At 36.5% G+C, this 23848-nt stretch overlaps 3 protein-coding genes across 5 annotated transcripts; 2 read left to right on the forward strand and 1 right to left on the reverse strand.

The window, feature by feature from the left end:
- Window positions 1-460: 460 nt before the first annotated feature.
- ctps1b (CTP synthase 1b) lies at window positions 461-11312 on the forward strand. 2 transcript variants are annotated; one of them, XM_079837816.1, is made up of 18 exons: window positions 461-832; window positions 2477-2655; window positions 2870-3040; window positions 5141-5241; window positions 5428-5544; window positions 6154-6189; window positions 6306-6389; window positions 6479-6711; window positions 6817-6949; window positions 7120-7208; window positions 8449-8543; window positions 10030-10092; window positions 10242-10285; window positions 10374-10470; window positions 10597-10652; window positions 10736-10832; window positions 10918-11062; window positions 11158-11312. In XM_079837816.1, the coding sequence occupies exons 2-18, from the start codon at window positions 2487-2489 to the stop codon at window positions 11234-11236; spliced, it is 1809 nt and encodes a 602-aa protein (XP_079693942.1). In that variant the 5' UTR covers window positions 461-832; window positions 2477-2486; the 3' UTR covers window positions 11237-11312. The 2 variants fall into 2 exon arrangements, with proteins under 2 accessions (XP_079693942.1, XP_079693943.1); XM_079837817.1 differs by lacking the exon at window positions 6154-6189 and having other exon boundaries at window positions 478-832.
- Window positions 11313-12280: 968 nt separating this feature from the next.
- taf12 (TAF12 RNA polymerase II, TATA box binding protein (TBP)-associated factor) lies at window positions 12281-15249 on the forward strand. The gene is made up of 5 exons (XM_079837820.1): window positions 12281-12508; window positions 12596-12673; window positions 13902-14016; window positions 14260-14348; window positions 14441-15249. The coding sequence occupies exons 1-5, from the start codon at window positions 12338-12340 to the stop codon at window positions 14474-14476; spliced, it is 489 nt and encodes a 162-aa protein (XP_079693946.1). The 5' UTR covers window positions 12281-12337; the 3' UTR covers window positions 14477-15249.
- Window positions 14749-19610, reverse strand: rab42b (RAB42, member RAS oncogene family). Of its 2 annotated transcripts, none has more exons than XM_079837818.1 (3): window positions 19451-19548; window positions 19128-19351; window positions 14749-16188 (listed from the first exon to the last, which is right to left on the reverse strand). In XM_079837818.1, exons 2-3 carry the CDS (start codon window positions 19343-19345, stop codon window positions 15750-15752), a joined length of 657 nt encoding a protein of 218 aa, XP_079693944.1. In that variant the 5' UTR covers window positions 19346-19351; window positions 19451-19548; the 3' UTR covers window positions 14749-15749. The 2 variants fall into 2 exon arrangements, with proteins under 2 accessions (XP_079693944.1, XP_079693945.1); XM_079837819.1 differs by having other exon boundaries at window positions 14753-16188; window positions 19128-19324; window positions 19451-19610.
- Window positions 19611-23848: the final 4238 nt, after the last annotated feature.

The raw sequence follows: 23848 nt of genomic DNA on the forward strand, positions 1-23848 counted from the left end.
TTGACATTGATTTTTGTACTTGTAGCCTATATATTACTGAATGAATCGGATAGAACGAGATAATGATAATACAAAACAAACACCGAAAAGGCGTAAACCGCCAAAATGTTTCGTTTTTCAAATATTCCCGCGCGACACCTCCCACGTATTTGCATGGAAGCCGACGTGACGTCAGACACCCCACCTTAGATATTTTAAACTCTAGAAACAATTTTTCGTTTTTGGGACTTTATTGACACTATTTTGGGTTGACTTCAAATTTTGTTAGTAAGAATTTGTCTATTAAAGAGATTATCCTTTTTTATTTTCAAGACAGATATGGATATTTAAATAACGTAGAAGGAATTATGTAACTTGCTGGAGATTGACCGATTTTATGAGTAGGCTATTACAGATTATATAAATCTGAAAATTTTAAATAAACTAGACGACAAACCCAGTAGGTGAAACGTGAGGCCACACCTCCATTAGAGTTTCATTCAGGGAATGTAACAGTGAATTAAGTTTATGTGAACACATTAAAAAAAAATTTGACTCGATGTAACTGATACAGAAAGTATGCGATGAGACATCACAATATATATTTTTTTACTATCATATCGTGTTGATTCTACGTTATAATCCTCATTCTAGCAATGAGTTGAGAGCCGAGTGGCAAAGCTAGAGTTAAAAACTCAGTGTCGGATCTCGCGTACCACGTGTTGTTTTGGCGCTTCACCGCATTTCGCAGCCTGACACCCAAACAAACGTGTCGTGAGGATGGCTCGTTTATATTGAATCGGTTGACGTTTTTAATCTACGGTTTTTATGCATTTGAACGGCGCGAGTTCAGGTAAGTTACAGTTAAACGTTAATTTTATTTTCCATGTCTGCTTTCATTGCACTGCACCTCGCTAGTCACTTGTACCAACATGGAAGTTTACTGCAATGTTATGTAATATATTAGGGTCCTCTAATGGGTTTCAATTATGAGCTTATTGAAATACACTCTATACTATTCTATACTCGCATATATATGCTATAGACTCTTTAGGGAATGGGGCTTTGGCGTATTTAGCTTTTGTTTACAAGGTCATCGTGGTTTATTTTGTCCTCTGAACATTAGTAAGTGCGTGGATGTTGCAGAAGTTGACATGGTCATTATAAATGTAAATGTTTATGTAAATATTTAAATGTTATATGTGTGGATAAATTGTTATTTGGTCCGTCTTCCCCAACAATATAATGAATGATTTAATTCCTTGTGTCAGTGTCACATACATAGCTGCATGAGTCAAGACGGTTACACCAAATAGAAATTAAAGGCACAATATGTAAGATTTTTTTTATTAAAATATTCAAAAACTACTAGAACATTATATATTTTGTAGACTTGTGTACAAGAATGTTTAAATCCAGAGAAATAAGCTATTTTAACCAGGACGCGGACCATATAAGACTAACTGTGTTGAGCTATATAATAATGATTAATTTTCTGTCGATGAATGTATCAAAACAGTTGCTGACCTGTCTAATAAAATACATAATATATTAAAGCGTCTTTGGTGTGTCTATGGTTTCTACAAAATTTAACTGGAAATTGAGGGTAAAGTGAGTATGATGTCATTGATATGCCTGATACGTCACCATAGAAACACCAAAGAGGCTTTAATATGTGTTTTATTAGACAGGTGAGCAACTGTTTGGATACATTCATCAACAGAAAACTAATCATTATTATATAGCTCAACACAGTTAGTCCTATTGTTTAAATCTCATTTTCTTGATTTACTGCGAGGAAGTTACCGTGTTTTACAGTGCCTCATGGGGTGGACAAGACCCACCCATGTTTTAAGACCAATGTTATTGGACCCACTCACTTTTACCGTCTGTAATTCAGCGCATGTCTGTGCACCTAACCCTAACCGATAAACACTTTATTATATTTTTTTCCACTTTTCGAATATTTTCTTTATTTTTATTGCAAATAAATGCCTTTCCGGTCTGATATGATCGATCTGCTTACTGCAGTGTGTAACAAGTGTCTCATAGTAGCCGCCGAGCGAACGCACAGAGTAGCATTATAACATAACTTTCAACACACTCAAATGTATCTAATATGATAAAACAGCGCTGCGTTACCCCATATACACATGATCGGAAGAAGCAGAAATGCTGTCTGGCATAATAAAAGCTCAAGGCGTCATCAAGCTACCTCTAGCAGTGAAAAATTACACATTGTGGCTTCAAGTCCCACAAAAATATTAAAATGTAAAAAAAATTAAATAATTAAATTTAGTTCATAAATTGACTTGTTCATCATAGAAGAGGTGTATTCAAATGAATTGCATTTCTATGTGTTTTTGATTAACTCTATAGTTCCAGTAAAAAAAAAAAGATTGTGATGTTATTGATGCACTTACATTTGTTATTCTGTTTGGCTGATTGTATTACATCATTGTTGAAATAAACATCACTGTCTTTCTTACACTGACAGACGCTGTTAAATGATGAAGTACATACTGGTGACCGGTGGTGTGATATCTGGCATTGGCAAAGGGATCATAGCCAGCAGTGTGGGCACTATACTCAAATCATGTGGCCTGCATGTCACTGCTATCAAAATCGACCCCTACATCAACATCGATGCAGGCACTTTCTCTCCCTATGAACATGGTAAGTGCAGACTACTTGTAAAGAGATTTACCTCATTAAAAATTTTTTGTTGACGATACAGAAATATGAACTGCTACATGAGACGTTTGCTTTGGAACATATTTTAGCCTACAACACATATAGAGCATAACGTACTAATAGTTTTGACAGCTGTCTTTTGTTAATATCAGTGTCCACATGCCACAGTCAATCTCTCTGACACTCTGTTTACCAGGTGAGGTGTTTGTGCTGGATGATGGCGGTGAGGTTGACTTGGATTTAGGGAATTATGAACGTTTTCTGGACATCCGGCTAACCAAAGATAACAATCTGACGACAGGGAAGATCTATCAGTCTGTTATAACCAAGGAGAGGAGGGGGGATTACTTGGGAAAAACTGTACAAGGTGATTTACACAACAAAGTCACAAGGCTGTTTGGAACATAAATATGAAATATGGCATGAGGAAAGAGGATTACAGGACAGGTCTTGTCTGTGTTTGAGATTTTTAAATGTTTTTAAAAGAAGATGCTCTTTATGCTTACCAAGGCGGCATATATTTGATCAAATATACAGTAAAAACTGTAATATTGTGAAATATACTGTTGCGCGCTCTACAGGCTCACGCATCCCCAATACAGCGCCCCAGAGCGGCTCACAATCAATGAATAGCGCACATTTATGCCAGGCAATTGTTTATGAACTAATGCTGATGAATAATGACAATGTTTATATAGTAAAATGTTTTGGACGGTTGTAACAATGCATATTTTATCTCCTGAACTTGAATGAGCTCCTGCAACTGCAATAGTAAGGCGCATACATTTCAAAATAAGAGTCAATTTGTATTTCGAGCTTGTTTATAATTAAAAGTCACGCATTATATATTTGTTTTTGCTTGCACAATAAACTGTATTTAATTCCCATTTAATTCATAGTCAGGAGTAGACATGTGCCGGTAGACGGTACAATATACCGCAATAATGAACATGCTCAATATTGTTATCGTGGGCACTTTAAAATACCGTGAATAATAATTTATTACGAATTATTCCGATTTTTTTTATTCATTTTAAGAATACTTTACCCATCAACCGTTTGAAATGAACAACACGTCAAAGAGGAACGCGCAATGATGTAAATAGACCGTGCATGAGCTGAGCACATGGCGGAACGAAGGCGCTGAAGTGCACATCAAGTGCACGGAACAGCAGAAACGCAGCCGTTTCCCCGCTCATCACATAACCTAATACTTAATACTTAAAGACTTAAGGCTATTCATTTTCAAACTTGAGCATTTTATATTTTAATCTGGACTAAATTACATGCCCTAGATATTGTTTGAATATGTTCTGACTGTTGTTCTCATACACTTTACAAGGCTCCATTATTTAACATTAGTTCATTCATTAACAAACTGACAATGAAAAATACTTCTAAAGCTTGTATTAATCTTAGGTAAATGTACATTTCAGCATACCTATTGTTCTTTATAATTATTTTGCACTTTAATCTGTTTTAAATATTTGTTTACTTTATACATTTTTGTGTATTGCTTTATTGTCTTTAAATGTTTGTTTTTTTGCAACTTATTTCAATATCGTGATAATACCGTATACCGTGATAAAAGCTTCAGCAATTAATTGCAACATGAAAATTTGATACCGGCACATGCCTAGTCAGGAGGAAAGACCAGTATTTGACACATATTCAATAAAGTATCAGGGTTATAATAGTTCAGTAAAACCATTAAAAAACTTCATTACTTGAAATTAAATAAATGTTAACTGAAATAATAATAAAAAAACTTATTTGAAGCTTTAGCTTAACCTGATATGGCCTACTAACTAAAACAGAAATACAAAGTTATAAAAACTATATAGATATTTTTAAAAACAAACAAAAAAGTGAATTGAGCTCTTTTGTGTATTTTTAATGTCAAAAACAAAATGTCAAAATGTCAGTTCAAGCGGCAGTCGATTATGTAATGCTTAAATGCTTAATGTATTACAATTGAACTAAACTCATTAGATTTTAGTCGACTAAAACTAGACTAAAAACAATTCAGATGACTAAAACTAAATGGCATTTTAGTCAAAAAACTATGACTAAAACTAAATCAAAATTAACACTGGTCATTATGTTGCCCACTGACTCTATACACGATGTGATTGGCCTGGCCAGAGTTTGGTTTTTCCAGCTCGCAAGCCAACGGAGAGTTGCTTGACTACCCTGGCTGCAAAATAGATTTGCTGCCGCTAGGGTGCGTCTAGATTTCTAGGCTACTGATATTGCATAATTACAATACACTTTATCATGACAGATGTACTGTGATGTTTACTGTACTGTGAAGTATTTGACGGCACCAGCCTCAGTTTGCATATCCTCCTCTGATTGTATTAGAAAAGTTTAAACATGTGTTGCTCACTATATATCCTTCTTAGGAGATAACATAACGGTAAAATATGGTGGTGTCACTAAGGTGAATGTGAAATTTTATTTACAGTGGTACCACACATTACCGATGCTATACAGGAATGGGTCATGCGGCAGGCTAAGGTCTCGGTGGACGATGACGGTATTGAACCAGAAGTCTGTGTTATTGAGGTATATCTATCTGTTTTGTGCTGTACATTTAGAGGAAATAGTGCCACAGTTAAATCTAAATGTTCAATACAAAAAAAAGTAAATTTTTAAGCCCTCTTTTGGATTTAAAACAAATATATAAAATTTGACTATGATATAAATTTTTAACATGCATTAAAAACATTGACTTTTTTTTTCCTCCCTCAGCTTGGAGGTACAGTTGGAGATATTGAGAGTATGCCTTTTATTGAAGCTTTTAGACAGTTTCAGTTTAAAGTGAAACGGGAGAACTTTTGTAACATCCATGTCAGTCTGGTCCCTCAGGTAGGAAAACAAGCTTCTTTTTTTTACTAATATTTATATTTAAAGATTTTCGTTCATCTTCAGAACACAAATGAAGATATTTTTAATAAAATCTGAGCAATTTCTGTCCCTCCATTGACAGCTACACAACTACCGCTTCAAAATCGAATCCATAGGAATTGAGTGGTTTAGTCCAACTTATCTCAAGAGACACAATCACTTTATATGATGAACAGATTGAATTAAGGCTTTTATTCAAATATAAAGTTGATCAGCGAACATAAACAGAAGCTCAACCTCATTGGTTCTTGTGGAACACACATGAATAAACCTCATTGCTTCTCGCGCATCAAGCAAACATGATTTTACCAGATCTATTTATTCAGTTGATTGTATGTTTATATGTGAATAAAAGCAAAAATTAGATCTGTTTCTTCACATAAACCGATTGAGTCACTTACATTTTTTTTTTTTACTAAAGCGCTCAATTCATATGGATTAGTTTAACAATCTCTTTATGAACTTTTTGAAGGATTAAAGTGGTAGTTGTATAGCTGTCAATGGACGAACAGAAATCACTCATTAATATGCAAGATTTCATTAAAAATATCTTAATTTGTGTTTACGAAGATGAACGTCAGTCACAGTTTTTGGAACGACATGAGGGTGAGTATTTAATGACAGAATTATAACATTTTTGGGTGAACTAACCCTTTAAAAATTTATTTAATAGAATTTTAAAAGAGAAAAAAAAACACTCTTGTCTTTGGATGTATTTGCAGCCCAATTCAACAGGAGAACAGAAGACCAAACCCACACAGAACAGTGTTCGAGAGCTTCGTGGACTTGGCCTGTCACCTGATCTGGTCAGTCTTTAATCTCTATTATATGCCGTGAAGATCCAATCCATGTCAATTCACTCTAGTTCTGAGAAATATTTGTATTTTTGTTGCAGATTGTTTGTCGTTGCTCAACTCCATTGGACACTGCTGTCAAAGAGAAAATCTCCATGTTTTGCCATGTAGAACCTGAACAGGTGATCTGCGTACATGACGTGTCCTCCATCTACAGAGTACCTTTACTCTTAGAGGATCAGGGCATCGTTGACTACTTGTGCCACAGGCTGGACTTGCCCATTGTGATGAGACCTCGAAAAATGCTCACAAAGTGGAAGGAGATGTCAGACAGGTTTGTACTGTTTGCATCCGCCTAACAGTCCCAAAAAACTGCAAACTTCTGACAATTCCAAGTTTGTTGCAGCTGTTTTGAGCGACCTGTGTTTTTGTTCCCTAGGTCTGACCGACTCCTGGAGCAAACCTCCATTGCTTTAGTAGGCAAGTACACCAAACTGTCAGATTCTTATGCCTCTGTTATTAAAGCACTGGAGCACTCTGCCCTCGCCATCAACTATAAGCTAGAAGTCAAGGTAAGGAATGACAGAGCAACTTTTATGATGGAGGTGATTTAGTTTTCTTCCATCTGAGTGTGTCTTATTAATAATTTGCAAATAAAGATTCATTTTGCTCACACTTAACATCTAGCATATATTTGTTTGAGCGTGTAAGTGTAATACTTGAAAATGGTACCTTATTTCAGTACATAGATTCAGCAGACCTGGAGCCGGCAGCGTTGCAGGAGGAGCCGGTTAAATACCATGAGGCCTGGCAAAAGCTCTGCAGTGCTGAGTGAGTGTGTCCACAAAATACACTTGACAAATCACTAGAAAATGACACAACTAACACATTACTGTTTAAAGGTCGGTTTTTGAGATAAGTCTCTTATGCTCAACAAGGCTGCTTTTATTTGATCAAAAATACAGTAAAGCAGTACAAATATGAAATATTATTACAATTTAAAATAATATACATATTATATATTTAAAAATGTAATTTATTAATGTGATGGCAAAGCTGTTTTTTCATCAGCCATTACTCCGGTCTTCAGTGTCACATGATTCTTCAGAAATCATTCTAATATGCTAATTTGCTGCTCAAGAAACATTAATATTATCAATGTTGACAAGCTGCTTTTAATTTTTGTGGGAACCTGGATCATTTTTTTTCCTCCAGGATATTTTATGAATATAAAGTTTAAAAGAACAGTATTTGTTTCAAATAGAAATCTTTTGTAACATTATAAATGTCTTTACTGCCAAAAGATTTTTAAAAATCTTTATAAGTTCCATTCCGTAAAGTTTTATGGGCTCTTGGACAATGTTAAAAGGGATAGTTCACCCAAAAATGAAAATTCTGTCATTTATTTACTCACCCTCAAGTTGTTTCCAACCTGTATGAGTTTCGTTGTTTTGTTGAACACAACGTTCCAATGTTTGTAACCAGACAGATGATGGTAGCCATTGACTTCCATTGTATTTTATTCCTGCTATGGAAGTCAGTGGCTACCATCAACTGTCTGGTTACCAACATTCTTCAAAATATTTTCTTTTGCGTTCAATAGAACAAAGAAACTCATACAGGTTTGGAAAAACTTGAGTTTTTCATTTTTGAGTGAACTATCGCTTTAACCAATATCCAAAAGCTATTTAAGCACACTCTCACAATTCAATCAATGCTTAATGAATAAAATCGGATCCTGCTTTAACTACTTGTCAACTTTAATTATATAGCGCTTTTTACAATGCAGATTGTTTCAAAGTAGCTTCACAACTTTTGTTTAAACAGGAACATATCATTATTTATATTAAATGATAGCACAGGGAAAACTTGTTCTATCATTAAAAATAAAATATCACAATGGAAATAAATTAGTTTACACACTGCATTTCACTTAGATTTTATATGTTGGTGTAATCTGTGAGAATACACTTGTATGTAATAGTCTGACATTAATATGGTTGTTAGTTTGAATATTTATTTATTGAATGTTCATTTGAATGCTTATTTGAATATTTCATTGTGTTGTTAGTGGGGTTCTTGTTCCTGGAGGCTTTGGTGTGCGAGGCACTGAGGGAAAAATCCAAGCCATTAACTGGGCGAGGAAGCAGAAAAAGCCCTTTTTAGGTAACACAAAATATGTTCAGAAAGCTGGGGGGTATTCCAGAAAGAAAGGTTATCTTACCATCAAACATACTCTGAACTCTCGGTTGATTAACCCAAACCTTGCTTACTTAAGGTATTCTGGTTCCAAAAACGTGTGTCCGGGAGTAAGTTCAGCCAACTCAGAATATTTTCAGTTAACACACAACACATTCTCAACAGAGCAGCAAATCAACGAGACACCATGGAAATGGACGATAAGAAAAAAACCTGCCATACTACTTTACTTTCTTCCTTTTTTGTTTAATGGCTATTTACATAGAGCATATCGCCATCTATTTGGTGGTTGTGCAATCATTTTTCAATCTTTTTTGTTTAATAATCTTTCATCACTGTGAATAAGAACTAAATTGTATGTTTGATGCTAATTGTATAATAAAAAGACTGGTTAAACTAAAGTCTATATATATGAATAAAATAAACATTACCTTGTTTGATTAATAGTGCTTTATATATCAATATAACAATATATATATATACTCTGAAGTAAACTAACCCTGAAACATAACCTACTCCGGAGTAAGTTATGTTCAGAGAGTGTACATGCCCTGAAAATTAGCTCCGTTTTTGCATCCGAAAGTTGAGGTTATCCGCTTACTTACCCTTAAACAGACCCGGGTATGTCCCATACAGTGGCATAGCGCAAATCCGCGGGGCCCCACTGCGAATGGGGTAGTTGTTTGGAGGATGGTGTTTATGAACCATAAAGGTGAGCCAATGGATCCCACATAAGCAGTGTGCAAACGATGCGCAAGACTGAGTTGCCGGTGAAGATGTCTTTAACCTCATTCACTACAGAAAGTGAAATGCTTTCATCATGCTGCATTAACGGCGCATATTCTCTGAGATGATGAGAGATGCAGCTACTTCAACAAATGCTGATAACAGCATATAAGTGTCTTCATTTATTCCCATAATATTTCTTTTGTGGCCACACATGGTAAAAAAAAAAGTATTTTGTGTTGAACAGGTTGTTTTTTAAAGTCTATGCTTGAAATAAAGCTGCTCTTAATTTTCATCGATGACTTCAGTGTTCAGAAATATTATAGACTGTTAATAATAAATTATGCAGTGATGCTCTGTGAAATTGCAGGCCAAATTTATTGTAGCCTAATAGCCTATTAATTTAATAATAAAAGTAACCTAATAAGAATCCTAATAAGAATATAGCATGCCTACATTAATTGGAAATGCCAAATTTAATATATCACTAATATGTGATGATTTTGATAATATCTCTGGCTATCATCGATAGCCTACATGATCAGCGACGAAACCCAGCACAGGGGGTTATCGTGGGCCCACCCCACAGTGCGTGCCCGTCTGCTACGCCACTGCTCCCATAACCTGCTTTCTGGAATACCCCTCAGGTGGTTCAGTGCTAGTGACAAAACAATAACGTAATCGCAGCAATCATGTGGTTAAATTTGAAATCAACCCTGTTTTGCAGGTGTTTGTTTGGGCATGCAGCTGGCAGTGTGTGAATTTGCTCGTAATGTACTTGGCTGGGAAGGTAACAACACCCATAAAGATTATCTGATATGTCTATTAAAGCAAACTTTGCATATGCTTTTAAATTAAAGTAAAAAAAAAAAATTATATAATATATATATATAACATTTATATTATATTTTAAACTTCTTTTTTTTTTTCTCTTAACAGATGCCAATTCTACAGAATTTGATCCTGAAACAAAACACCCAGTGGTAGATATTGTTTTGGTAAAACAAATGAGCATATCGGCATTATGATACATTTTTTCGTGGTGTGTTGAGATCTGTTTGTATAATCCAGGTGATTGAAATGCCTGAGCACAATCCTGGACAGATGGGAGGAACTATGCGGTTAGGAAAAAGGCGCACCTTATTCAAAAACACCTCTAGCGTTCTTCGTAAGTTGTGATCTTTTGTGCCAATGTAAAATGTGAAGGTCAAAAATCACCAAAATAGAAACTGATTCTGTATTTATAGGTTTTAAATATGCATGCATGCGTAATATTTGAATCGTTTTGTTGTAGGAAAGCTGTACGGAGATGCTGAATATGTGGACGAAAGGCATCGACATCGCTTTGAGGTTCACCGTAATAATAATTGCAAAAATTACTTTTTTATACCCCCCCCCCAATTAGCTCAATCAGTTCCTTTGCATTTTTCTAGGTGAATCCAGAACTGAAACATCACTTTGAGGATAGAGGCTTTCGATTTGTGGGTCAGGACCTGGAGGGGGAGCGGATGGAGATCATTGAACTTGAAGGTCAGTGCATGTCCAGTATCTGAACCCATGTATGTAGAAGTTGTCTTTCAGTATGAGCTTCAGCTCGTTTCTTCTGTTACAACAGATCAGACTTATTTTGTCGGAGTGCAGTACCACCCAGAATTCACTTCTCGTCCCATCAAACCCTCACCTCCTTATTTTGGCCTTCTACTGGCAGCATCTGGGAAACTACAGAACTACCTACAGAAAGGATGCCGGCTCTCACCGCGGTTTGTTGCTTTATCAATGATCTCATTTTTTCTATTTAAAGTGGAGACAAGCAACATATCAATTCTCATTATCTTGTTTTTCTTCTCTCTCTCAGAGACACATACAGTGACCGAAGTGGCAGTAGTTCACCAGACTCGGAGATCTCTGAAATCAAATTTCCATCACTCTCTTAAAGGAGGAATATCCGATAATCCGCTTAATCATAAAAAGCATTTATGACATGAAATTATGAATTTGAATAAATGAATTAAAAAAGCTGTCTTTTTTTTTTTTTAAGTGTTCTGTGTATATATGGGTGGACCAGACAGTATCATGCGGCAAGACCAGAAGGAAAGTACACAGCTTTAAAAGTATACTCATAAGAGTTAAATGTGTTAATGTTTATACAGAGAAAACTAGATAATACATTAATCTCCCTTAAATGGTAATTTTTAGAATTAGGTAATTTACATCTTTAAAAAAACCTAAACAGTGACTTCCAATGTAAACGCAAAAATGTTTTTATTAGTATTATTACAACAAAAAAAAACATTATTTGGAAGAAATGTATTTTTGTCCACAGACAAACTGCTTTTATTTTGTAAAGCTCCATTCCCTCAGATCTCGCGATATTTTGACCGAGCTCCGTTGAGAAGAGGCGCCTGTAGAAGGAACATCAACAACATACATGGGCTTCTGAATAATTCCGATTTATAAATGACGAAGATGGGAAGATAATACAAAATTATTTGGATCAGGTACCATACTAGCTAACTATCTAGCAGGATTATTCGAAACAAAAGGAAAGCATCACGAGACGTGGATTGGCACCAGTGTTTACTCGCTAGCTGCTAATATGTTGAGCTGAAGATGTTCGCTGTGCGGTAATAACAGTATAGAATAACTGCAACCACAAAGACATTCCGACAAAAAACAAGATTTATTTGTTAATTTATATTTCTACATCTATTAATATCACCATTACATCCCGGTTTGTCCAAGTAGTTTAAGTTAATAATCTCAAAGACATCTGCAAAGCTAAAAAGCTAAAGTCGTTAGCATGCAGAGCAAATGACAGTTCTGTGATGTTTTTCCTAGTGAGAACTGCATTGAGTAGCTCTAAAAGGTCTTGGATTTGTTGGTTTACTTAGTGAACATACAATAACATTTAGGATATTTTATCTATGGGATGTATTGACTTAATATAATCTTTCTTAATACCTTTTTTGCAGCTGAATAGACCTCACGCTGGCTTTGAAGAGGCTCATGACAGATATCTCTTGACTATCAATAGTATGACCCAGTACCCTCCACAGACTAGTCGCTCTAACTTCTACGCTGTTGTGAAAGCAGAAGCCTCTTCAACACCACCCCTCTCCACCAACATGGCCAACAGCACCGTCGTCCCCGGCAAAGTTCCAGGCACCCCTGGACCTGCTGGAAGACTGAGTCCTGAAGGCGCTCAGGTGAGACGCTATAGCAGTTCAAATGTATCAGATTCTGACTCCATTTGTATTCCATATGACATTTATGATATCATATTCTCCATATAGGTGCTCAGCAAGAAGAAGCTGCAGGACCTTGTGCGAGAAATCGACCCTAATGAGCAACTTGATGAGGATGTGGAGGAGGTAACGTTACTTATGTTATGGCCGCATGGCGTATTATTATTGTTAGTGATGTGCACACGTAAGTTACATATTTTCATAGAGTCAGTGAGTTGTCTGAACAACTACTCGTCGTAAGGAAGCTTTTTATAATAATAAATTGTTGCATTTTGAAATGCTCAATGTCCCTTTTTTTATATCCCTTGCTAGAATAAAAATGAGAAAACAAGAAGAAAAAAAAAGTCAGTTAATTCATATTGGTCCCTACTATCTATTTTTTATAGAACGATAGAACGATATTGTTTTATAGCATTATAATATTTTATTTAGCAAGGACACAACAAAAATGACCGTAAAGACTTCTGCATTGTTACAAAAAAGTTATAACTCAAATAAATGCTGTTCTTTTGGACTTTGTATTTATCAAACATTCTGGTTTCCACAAAAATATTAAGCAGCACAACTGTTTTCAACATTAATAAGAAATGTTTCTTCAGCAGAAAATCAGCATATTAGAATGATTTCTGAAGGATCATGTGACGCTGAAGACTGGAGTAATGATGCTGAAAATTCAGCTTTGCCATCACAGCAATAAATGACAATAATATTTCACAATATTACTGTTTTACTGTATTTTTGATCAAATAAATGCAGCCTTGGTGAGCATGAGAGATAAAAAATAATCTCATACATTTCTGAATGGTAGTTTGCATGAATAAATATATTCATGTCTAAATATGTATACAGTCAAACCAAAAATTATTCAGACACCAGATATCATTATTTTTCTAGTGGGTACAGGACACTATAGTTATGTAAGTGAGGATGGCAAAATAAAGTAAACTGTGACATATTATACCCAAAAATTCTCCAGTAAAATGGATCAAAATGTGGACCAAAATGAAGCATTGCTTGGTCATTGGTTGACCTAAATTGGTATTATCTAATTGTGTACTTAAATTTAGCAGCGGATTGGTTGATTGTAATCCATTACATGCCTTTCTAGCAAAGTTGTCTGACATTATCAAGATGAATTTGTTCTGATACAGTTTAACTCTGTTGTCATATATTACCATTTTCTAAACTATAGTGAATAAACTGTGATAATATGAGAAACTGTTAAAGTTGTCTGAATAAATTTTGGTTTTGGCTTTGTGTGTGTGTTGGTGCTTTGCTGACAGACAGGAGAATGACTTGCTGTGACTCACTTCACTGTTGTCTGTTGATCTGTGTAATTTCCCATTCCCTTCAGATGCTCTTGCAGATTGCTGATGATTTCATTGAGAGCGTGGTGACTGCTGCATGCCAACTTGCACGACACAGGAAGTCTAATACTCTTGAAGTGAAAGATGTCCAGCTACACCTTGGTGAGGGTCTTGAATATACAGTTCCAAGTGGTTTTAGTATCTTTTTTAAAATTAAATTTAAATAAATGCACATCATTTTATGCATCCGTTTACGATAAACTTGTTTTTCATTGTATTTTATTATAGAAAATAAAGGTACAACATTAGCATACATCCTATAAGTTGTTAAAACAAGGTCAATGGCTGATTGTTTGAATGTCTATATAAGGAATTCTGTTGATAATATTCAATGTTGAATTACAGAACGACAGTGGAACATGTGGATTCCTGGTTATGGTTCAGATGAGATCCGACCGTATAAGAAGGCGTGCACCACAGAAGCCCACAAACAGGTCAGCCATCGGCCTCATGCACGTAAACTGATCCCTCAAGAGGATTTTGAAAACGAATTGCATGCCTTAATACTTTTTTTCTGTTCTTTCAGAGAATGGCATTGATCCGCAAAACAACCAAAAAGTAGCAAGAGCGGGAGTACCGACAAACATTTTTCCCCTGGAAGTTTTAGAAGTGGAGAGGGTTTGAACCTATACATGTTATGTTAATCAAAAAGGAAGAATGCGTTGTACTATTTGCAGTACGCTTCTGTTGACATTTCTCATTGGAAAGGTGTGCAGGAATTGACGTCATTTGTCTGTACAGTTCACTCCGTGTTAAAACCACCATGTGAACATTTTGTTTGAGCACCTTGGTGCTATACTGGGGTTTTATTGTATGATAGAATCTCACGGAGCTCTGTCAAATACATCTTTTGTTTAATTTTTTCTCCCACAAACCACATTTTCATTCATATTACATGTTTAGTTGACCCATCATGCAGTCGCACAACCTCTGCTCAGCTGGCATTAGTAGCTATGCACAATTACAATCACCATGTGTCTGATTTGTTTATAATGTTCGGTGTTATAGAACTGGTCACTTAAGTAACATTAAGTACTATAGAGAAATCCTCAGTGTGTGACTTTCTAAAGGTAAACAGTCATTTTTACCAGAGAAATAAATACCACTTCCCCGTGTAATTAATTGCATTGGAAATAGTGACATAATGCAGATGTTAATTGTTAGAGGGGGTTATATATGTGATGTGTGGGATATGGTGCATAAACCCCATCTGCTGTGGGCAGATTTAAACATTTTTCGTGGAGTATAAACAGATTTATTTTGTTCGTTTTTTTTTGCCGTGTATCACAGTGTTTTACAGTCTCCTGTTTTTCATGAATAAAAAACTTAATTGTGGTTTATTCACACTGAACTCGCTCACATTGTGTTCATATAAGTAATAACCAAGACAAACTGTTTGAGCAATGTGTCTAGACTGTGTGTCAACTGAATATCTCAAATCCCCCTTTATCTATGAAAGTCAAACAATAGTGAATCATTTACAAATCTACAGGATTATCTCTTAAAAACCATCATCATGTAATGTCGTTATGGATTTTAGGCAGCCCTTTTTGCATCAACAAAAATACAAAGACGTTTTATCCAAAGTTGAGCCTAGAAATATGAACAAACATTTGGAAATCAATTGTGCACATGCATGTAAATGACGGTAAGTGGTTTTGAAATGCTGAAATTTTGCAAGAAAGCATACATTATCCAAGATTTGTCTGATCAACATTAAAACCTACAATCTTAAAATCCTTGAGATTAGTTTTTTAAGGTGTGTTTGGCAATGTCAGACTGATCCATCCTATTTGAAGATCTCCACTCAAAGGTTGCGAGAACCACATTGTAAGTTAACAAGCACAGCTCTTTTTCTCAGCAGCTTCATTGTGTTGTCTCTCCTTGGTCATTTGGGCTGTAGGAGCTGAGCTCTTGACTCCGTCCCACCCGTCGCGCAACTGGATCTCTCCACTTTTCAAGCCCTGATAAACCCTTCGGGTCAAGAGATCAAAGGCCTCTTTCACGTTGTGACCCGTTTTGGCCGAGGCCTCGATGTACGGCGCTCCCAATTGGCTTGCGAGCTTTTCTGCCTCGGTTCGGTTCACAGCTCGCTCTCCGGCCTTGTCCCGGTCACTCTTGTGTCCCACCAACACGAAGAGCACTGTGTAGGGTTGCACACGTTCTGACACCTCCGCGTGCCACTGCTGCACATTTTCAAAAGATTTGCGGTTGCCCAGATCGAATACCAGAAGACCTCCGACTGAGTTACGGTAGTAGGAGCGAGTCACAGACCTGCAAATGTACAATAGTTGAAGGATTATTATTTTTCCAGACCTTTGTACAATGTTAATCAATATACATTCCATTATTCTGGCTCCATTCTGGCCTCTTTTTATCATCCAACCAATTCCCAATGGATAAAATCCAACCATATGTTTTTTTCTCATTGGATATACTGTATTATTCCTAAAGCCTTTTCAAGGAAAGTCGGTTCACTCTACAGCCATATTTGCAATGCCTCCAGGCAGCTATTTCAGGCATGCAAGACCAACTCTTATCTACTTGTATGGGGAAATATTGAAATCTCAAAAACTGCTTGCCAAATTAATATTTAAATAACATCAAATCCGCAATAAAATCTGACATGAACTGCCCCATAAACATTGTTTCCTATCCTCAAATAGCATTAAAATAGCACTGGTCCCTCCAATGTGCAGGACACGGTTTCTATGAGAACTGGTACTATAACAGCACTGCATTGATGTAATGATTTTACCAATTGGGGACTGGCCAATTGGTAAACTGGATGATAGTAATACAAGTCAACCATCTTGGTATATGATCTGGTTTCACAGACCAGGCTGAAGCCTACACTCTAAAAAAAAAAAGGTTCTATATGGCACCAAAAATGGTTCTTAGCTCGTAATCATAGGGGAACCTTTTTAGTGCTATATAGCACCAATTTTGGTTCTTCAGCGGTTCTTCAGCGGTTCTTCACCGGTTCTTTGACTAAGGTGCTATATAGCACCTCTGAAGAACCGCTGAAGAACCACTGAAGCACCAAAATTGGTGCTATATCCTCCTGGGACCCAGAAAAAAAAGTATTTTGAATTTAGTATTTTTTCATGTCATTACATTGTTTATAGCATTAGAAACAATTGAAAAAAAAAAACATTTTTGGAAAATTATATTTTATTCATATGTTATGATATGTCCTCTGTAGTGGACACCAGAACTCAGTTGTTTAAAAAATAAAATTACATGAAATTGCATGTATAGGCAAAAACAATGAGATTTATTTTTAATTCACCAATACATATTTAGGTTTCAGGATTTTTTTTAAACAAACTTTGTTTAAATATGATTCTGAACTATGTTATGAAAGATATAACGGAATGCAATGATATACCAATTTTACTTCATGCAATATGTGGGTAAAATGACCATACTTGGATTTTCCCATTCTATACAATGTATCTCTACACTGCATCTAATTTGCATATTGATGTGTTCTTGGTGTAACATGTAAGGAAAATAGAAGTGTAATAATGGGAGTAATAATTGGCAACATTTTCATAATAATATTTAATAGGAATATTGATATGTCATTTCTTTACCTATTCATTTGTCATGTCTCCAAAATGCCCATATGGTTCCCCTATGAATAAGAGCCAAGAACCATTTTTGGTGCCATATAGAACCTTTTTTTTTTTTTTAGAGTGAAGTCCCAGACTAAAATGCATTTTTGAGCTGTTTTAACTGAAAGCAAGTGCCACTGATTGCCTCAAAATGCACACCAGTAAGGTTATGTCTAAGGCACATTTATAAAAGATACTTAAATGTCCTAATTGAACCAGGCCATAGAGTCTTAAATGTCAAATCACGTTGACTTACAGGGGTTTAAACCCTCAAAAGATCAGTTACAAGCCAATTCAGATGTGGCTTCCACCTTTTCAGGTCATTCAAGCTGTTTTTGCAGTGAAAAAATGACTTGATACCTCAAAGCAATATTTATTGTTAAATAAATAATGTATTTTAAGTGCCTCCTCCCCCTCATCACAATGCTCGCCGTTGGAATAACATGCGGGTGAGTAAGGGATGACACAAGTTTTGGGTGAACTATCTCTTTAAAGTAATTTATGCATACCAGTGAACAGGTTCAACTCAAACTCTAAGAAGCTAGATCATGAGAATACAGTACATGCTGCTGTGATGAGTAATATGTTTCACAATCCTGTTTTACAGAAGCAAGGCAACTTCTTTAAACTGTTTTTAGACACTGAGCTTCTGACTAAACGTACAGAAGTTACTCTGAGGGGAAAACCAGTCCTTCTTCTATCTCCATTTGGACAACTGTGGATTGTTCGCCTTAAAAGGGATACTCAACCCCAAAATTAAAATTCTCTCATCATTTACTCACCTTCATGCAGTCCCAGATGTAAATTACTTTCTTCTGTAGAAAACAAACTGAGATTTTCTTTTCTTTTGAGTCCATAATGTAGGGGTATTCAATACTGCTTCCCGAGGGCCACTGTCCTGCAAAGTTTAGCTCTATCCCTAATTAAAACACAACTAATCAAGGTCACGCTAGGCATACTAGAAACTTCCAAGCAGGTGTGTTGAGGCAAGTTGGAGCTAAACTCTGCCAGGACCGAGTTTGGACACCCCTGATATAATGCAAGTGAATCATGCAAGTTTTAAAAAACACACAAAATGAACATGACAACTCTTGTCTTCTGAAGCTATATAACAGGTTTGTGTGAGAAAATACTAATGTTTTAAACAAACCAGCACTTCTGGCTAGCTGTCATATGTGTGTTTGTTTGACGTAAATGTGGAATTACAGAGAACATCACTTATCTTATGGCACACATATGACACTTGAAACGGTTTATATACAGTATATTTTGCTCACACAAACCTATCATTTCGCTTCAGAAGACATTGATTCATAACCTGGGCTTGTATGGATTACCATCATGTTTGTTTTGTGTGGTTTTTGAAGCGTCAACTTTTGGGGTTACTATCCACTTGCATTATATAGACTTACAGAGATGAATACAAAAATCTCCATTTGTGTTCCACAGAAGAATCTGGGACGGCATGAGTGTGAGTAAATAATGACGATGATTTTTGGGTGGAGTAGTAGGTCTTTAAGTAGGTTATATGATTAGGAGAAAGTAGTTAAATTCATGTTAGAACTTTGAACAGCTTGAAATGTTTAGACTTACCTAAACCTCTCCTGACCAGCTGTATCCCAGAACTGCAGTTTGATCCTTACTCCAGGTTCAACCTCTAGGAAGTGTACGTAGAAGTCTACTCCGACAGTCTGGTTGATGCACTCCAGAAACAGGTCCTCAGTGTATCGCTTCAACATGGATGATTTGCCCACCGTGGAGTCTCCTAACATTATGATTCGAAACTGGTACTGCCACAAAGTGAGATCCATAACTCACTGAGAACCAAACCAACGTGATAAACGAAAAGGCTTGAGTTAACTTAAAAACTGTCACTCCCCCAGGATCGTTGGACGTCTGACCAGTGAACCTCTTACCTTAGAGGACTTGAAGTTCTCAGGTTAAACATAGGTAGAAATAAACCCATAGTTCCTTAGGTTCTTCTGTGTTTTTCCGCAAAGAGCAGCATCTGTGTGAAGGTTTCAGGGGTGGGAGCTTCTACTTGATCTGTTTCTTTAATCTTTGCTTGTTCATACTTGTAAGTGGGCAGGGTTTATGAGAGGGGTGGAGTTTATAAATACCAGCAGAAAGTTTGGAATTTCTCATAGACCAGGGGGAATGAGCATGCAGTATCATATCAGGACAAGCCCAGCATTTCCTGTTGAGTCCAGCTAGTGGCGTGCATCACATAAAAGCATGTGTAATGAGCAAAAACATTTCAGATAAGACTTTCTCAATAGGCCAACCACGAGAAGGCTTCCACCCAGGTCATAACCTCTGAAGATGGCTGGAAGACTTCCAACATCATGATGAAATCAAGCCCACAATATTCCTCTCAAGTGTGCATTGCAGGTTAGTTAGTTTCCATAATTAAGTGGCTTTCCAAACAGGAGGTGAACAACAATGGAACAGACTCACTTGGGACACAGACGATTTAGGCTGGCTTGGGCTATAAATAGAGTGTTTCACTTTGTTTTGATTTACTTTAGTTTAGTGGACTACTTTAGCCTATAACTCCAGTGAGGCTTTACTATCAACAGTTTATTACTGCTATCAGTTTTTGTACTTCAAAAAAAAGCCCACTTCAAACATGTACACTTCAGAAACTTGGTATGAAAGTAGCTTACCGGTATACCAGGTTAGCAAGGGATCCAGTGAAGTGAAATACATGTCCATTATTTACTGACAGAGGGAGGAAGCATACATTTAAACTGCACTCGTAATTTCGTATTATTAGCCTACTGTGTTAGTCCAATACAATTAAATGTACTAAAATGACCATTAAAACGTACTGTTGGAATTAAGTCTCAATTTTTGTAGCGTTTCCTTCATTGTAATGCATTTTCTTGATGGCCGCTAGAGGACGGTATTTCTCTATGTATGACACTCAAACACGTAAAAGGAAGTTCAAACTTCACTGGAGCTCATGCTGACTGTTTTGTGTTTTCTGCTCTGATCTCGATGGGGAATCTGTGAAATGTATTCAAACTTGGTAAAAGCTAAGTAGGCTAGTACTACATTCATCATAAAAGCAACATTAAATTAATAAAATATTTAATAAACAAAAACGAATAGCCTAACAAAAAAACAAAAATAGGCTAATAGAAAACCTGCGTAAGTAAATATGTACGCTAAATAACTACAAGCCACTTGAATGAAATGAAATTAAGTTTATTTTATAGACATAAAAAGATAAAACCATTTAAAATAGGCCTACAGCAGACACTGGATAGGCTATAGAACAATCAGAAATCAGTCATTGGCACTTGTAATTAAAGGCACAATATGTAAGATTTTTGGATTAAAATATACAAAAACCACTAGAACAATGCTATATGTTTTGTTTTCTTTGTTGTCTTGTGTACTTACACTATCCCAAATGTTTCCAAGAATATTTGAATCCAGAGAAAAAAAGCCATTTTAACCGGGACACGGACCATGTCCGTACATAGCCTATTTATGACATAATGCCCACGTTACCCTCAATTTTTTTATTTTATTTTGTAGAAACCATGAAAACACCAAATGTGTTTTAATATATGAACATTGTGTTTTATTAGACAGGTGAGCAACTGTTTAGATACATTCATCGACAGAAAACGAATTATTGTTAAATTGCTCAACACAGTTAGGCTAGTAGGCCTACTATTGTTTAAATCTCATTTTTTTTCTCTATGTACCATGTTTTACCATGCCTAATATTGATCTAGCTTACTGCAGTGAGCAACAAGTACCTCAGTAGCCGCTGAGCCAACGCACAGAGTAGCATTATAACATAACTTTCAACACACTCAAATGTATCTAATATGATAAAACAGCGCTTTGTTACCCCACATACGCATGACAGGTAGAAGTGGAAATGGCCGTCTGTGGCATAATAAAAGCTCCACTGCTCTCGAGCCGTGTGTCAGGCTCTCATTAGCAATCTCTCCAGTGGCCTTTCAGACTGCAATAGCTAACATGAATAAATCTTTAATACATTAGCTCATCCATGAATATTATTTCTGCCTAAGTCCTGTCAGATTCTTTTCCACTGGCTGTAGAGGAGAAGACAACAACTCCCATGATTCCGTGAAATCAAGGCGTCAAGTTACGCCTTTGTTTTAAATAAGCGACCTCTAGTGGCGAAACTTGCATATTGTGCCTTTAAATATTACATATGTAATTAGATAGTTCAGATTTTTAGTGGTTTGTCTTTCATTGTTTATTTTGTCAGAATGCATAGTTACATTTGAATGGCCATATGGAAAATATGCAGTTTCGTGTTGACTTTATGAGGCACAGCATTTGTTGCTTTCCGCTGGCTTATTTTTATGGATCTTGCCCGAGCTCTCATGCAAGTGCACCTCTCCACTCAGATAGCCTTGATAAATGCGGCGGGTCAGCAGTTCAAAAGCCTCTGCCACATTGTGGCCTGTTTTGGCCGAGGCCTCGATGTACGGTGCTCCCAATTCACTTGCAAACTCTTCCACCTCGTATTGATTCACCTCCCGCTCTTTTCTGTCACACTTGTGTCCGACAAGCATAAAGAGCACAGTGTACGGCTGTACAATATTGCGCACCTCCATGTGTCGATGCTTAATGTAAGTGAAAGACTTGTACTTTCCCAGGTCAAACACCAGCAGGCACCCGGTTGATTGAGGGATGCAACGGCAGATAGTACGCCTGAAAACATTAGAACTCATGTCAAACAACCATCACACTGTGCATAATGTTAGGTGCCTTTGAGAAGTAAGCATGACAAAATATTTAGGCCTAAATAATATAATTTTTATAATACGGTAATCTATTTGGATTACACAGTTTTAACAAACTAATAAACTTAATGCGTATTTGTATTTGCACTCCAAAAATCATGCTGTAATTTATTACCTGTCTGCATCTATTTGACTCTATTTTAATTTAATAGTATTTTCAAAATGCATTTATTCAAAATGCTTAGAATCAGCATAAATATGTTCATTGTGAAAACCAAATGGATGGAAATTTAAATATAATTCAAATGCATAAATCTTAAATTTAGGACAAAATATTTTTTTAGTAAACCGAAAAAAAATCAACATTTTAAGGAAATTACTCATGTAGTATTCCTCACACAAAACTATTGTATCATTTCAAAATACTTGGAATAATGTGCATGAACAAATTTTATGATTTATTTATTTATTTTTAGTAATTTTAAAGGTCCCATGGCATGGAATTTTTCTATTATTTTATAATGTTTCCTGAGGTGTACTTATATTGTTAGTATGATTTTTACATCATAAAATGTCATAATTTAGAATAAAAGGCATTTTTTCTATACTGATGTTTGCCCTCTGGCTGAATGCCCTGTTTTAAGAGGCGTGTCTGCTGTGAGACTTCAGTAAAAACGCCCACTGTTGTGATTGGCTGACATCTTTGCATTTGAAATGAGCGGAGGGGGCGTGGTTTAACGAGGTCTACGACGCACGAGCTGCTGCCAGAGAGATGGATGGACCTGAGTTCACTTCACATCAGTTCTCAGCACGTCTCAGTTCAGGGTGAACTGTTGTAGTTACTAGAATATACTTCAGGTTATTAGTTTATTTCTAGTCGGAGGGGCTGTCACTCATGTCAGAAAGTTAGTTACTTCAGTAAATTATGGATCAGCGCTGACTCGAGACGCGAACCGTTTAGAACGATTCAGTCCGATTTGGTGAACTGGTTCGGTTCACTAAAAAAGAACCGATTCAAAAGAATGATTCGTTCGCGAACCGGACATCACGGAGACGGAGCGATTGCTAACAGTTATTTATAGTAACTACTGCGTTGTGAGAGCGCTGTCTGTCAGCGCGAGTTTATTGTGTTTGTATCTGAGAGTTCTGAATAAACACGAGTCCCTGTCACGCCGAGTCCGTCTTCATCATTATTCTACCAACTTTGTAACACATGCAATGTACCATTACATTGAGATGAACGAGTTAGTAAGTGTTGATTATAGCATTATTTTTAGATATGTTCCAATCATATGAAAAGCGTCAGTGACGCGCATTGAGTACACAGCGCAAAAAAAGACACAACAGCAGTAATCGAATGTAGTCCAGTTTATTGTGGGGAAAGCTGGCTAGCATAGCCGGATACCCTCACGCTTACCCCCCTTCTGCTTAATCTCGCGCCGCGTTTGGTGCCTCCGCTGTGGGCCAGATGCAGTACTGGGGGTCGGGGATGTTGAAGGCCGACCGGTCAGTGCAGCCCGAGCCTTGGCGAACGTGAGGTTTATCTCTAAAGAGATGTGAGTCTGCCGATGTTGAGCA

The sequence above is a fragment of the Gobio gobio genome (genome assembly GCF_949357685.1).
Source record: "Gobio gobio genome assembly, chromosome: 15".
Lineage (NCBI taxonomy): Eukaryota > Metazoa > Chordata > Actinopteri > Cypriniformes > Gobionidae > Gobio > Gobio gobio.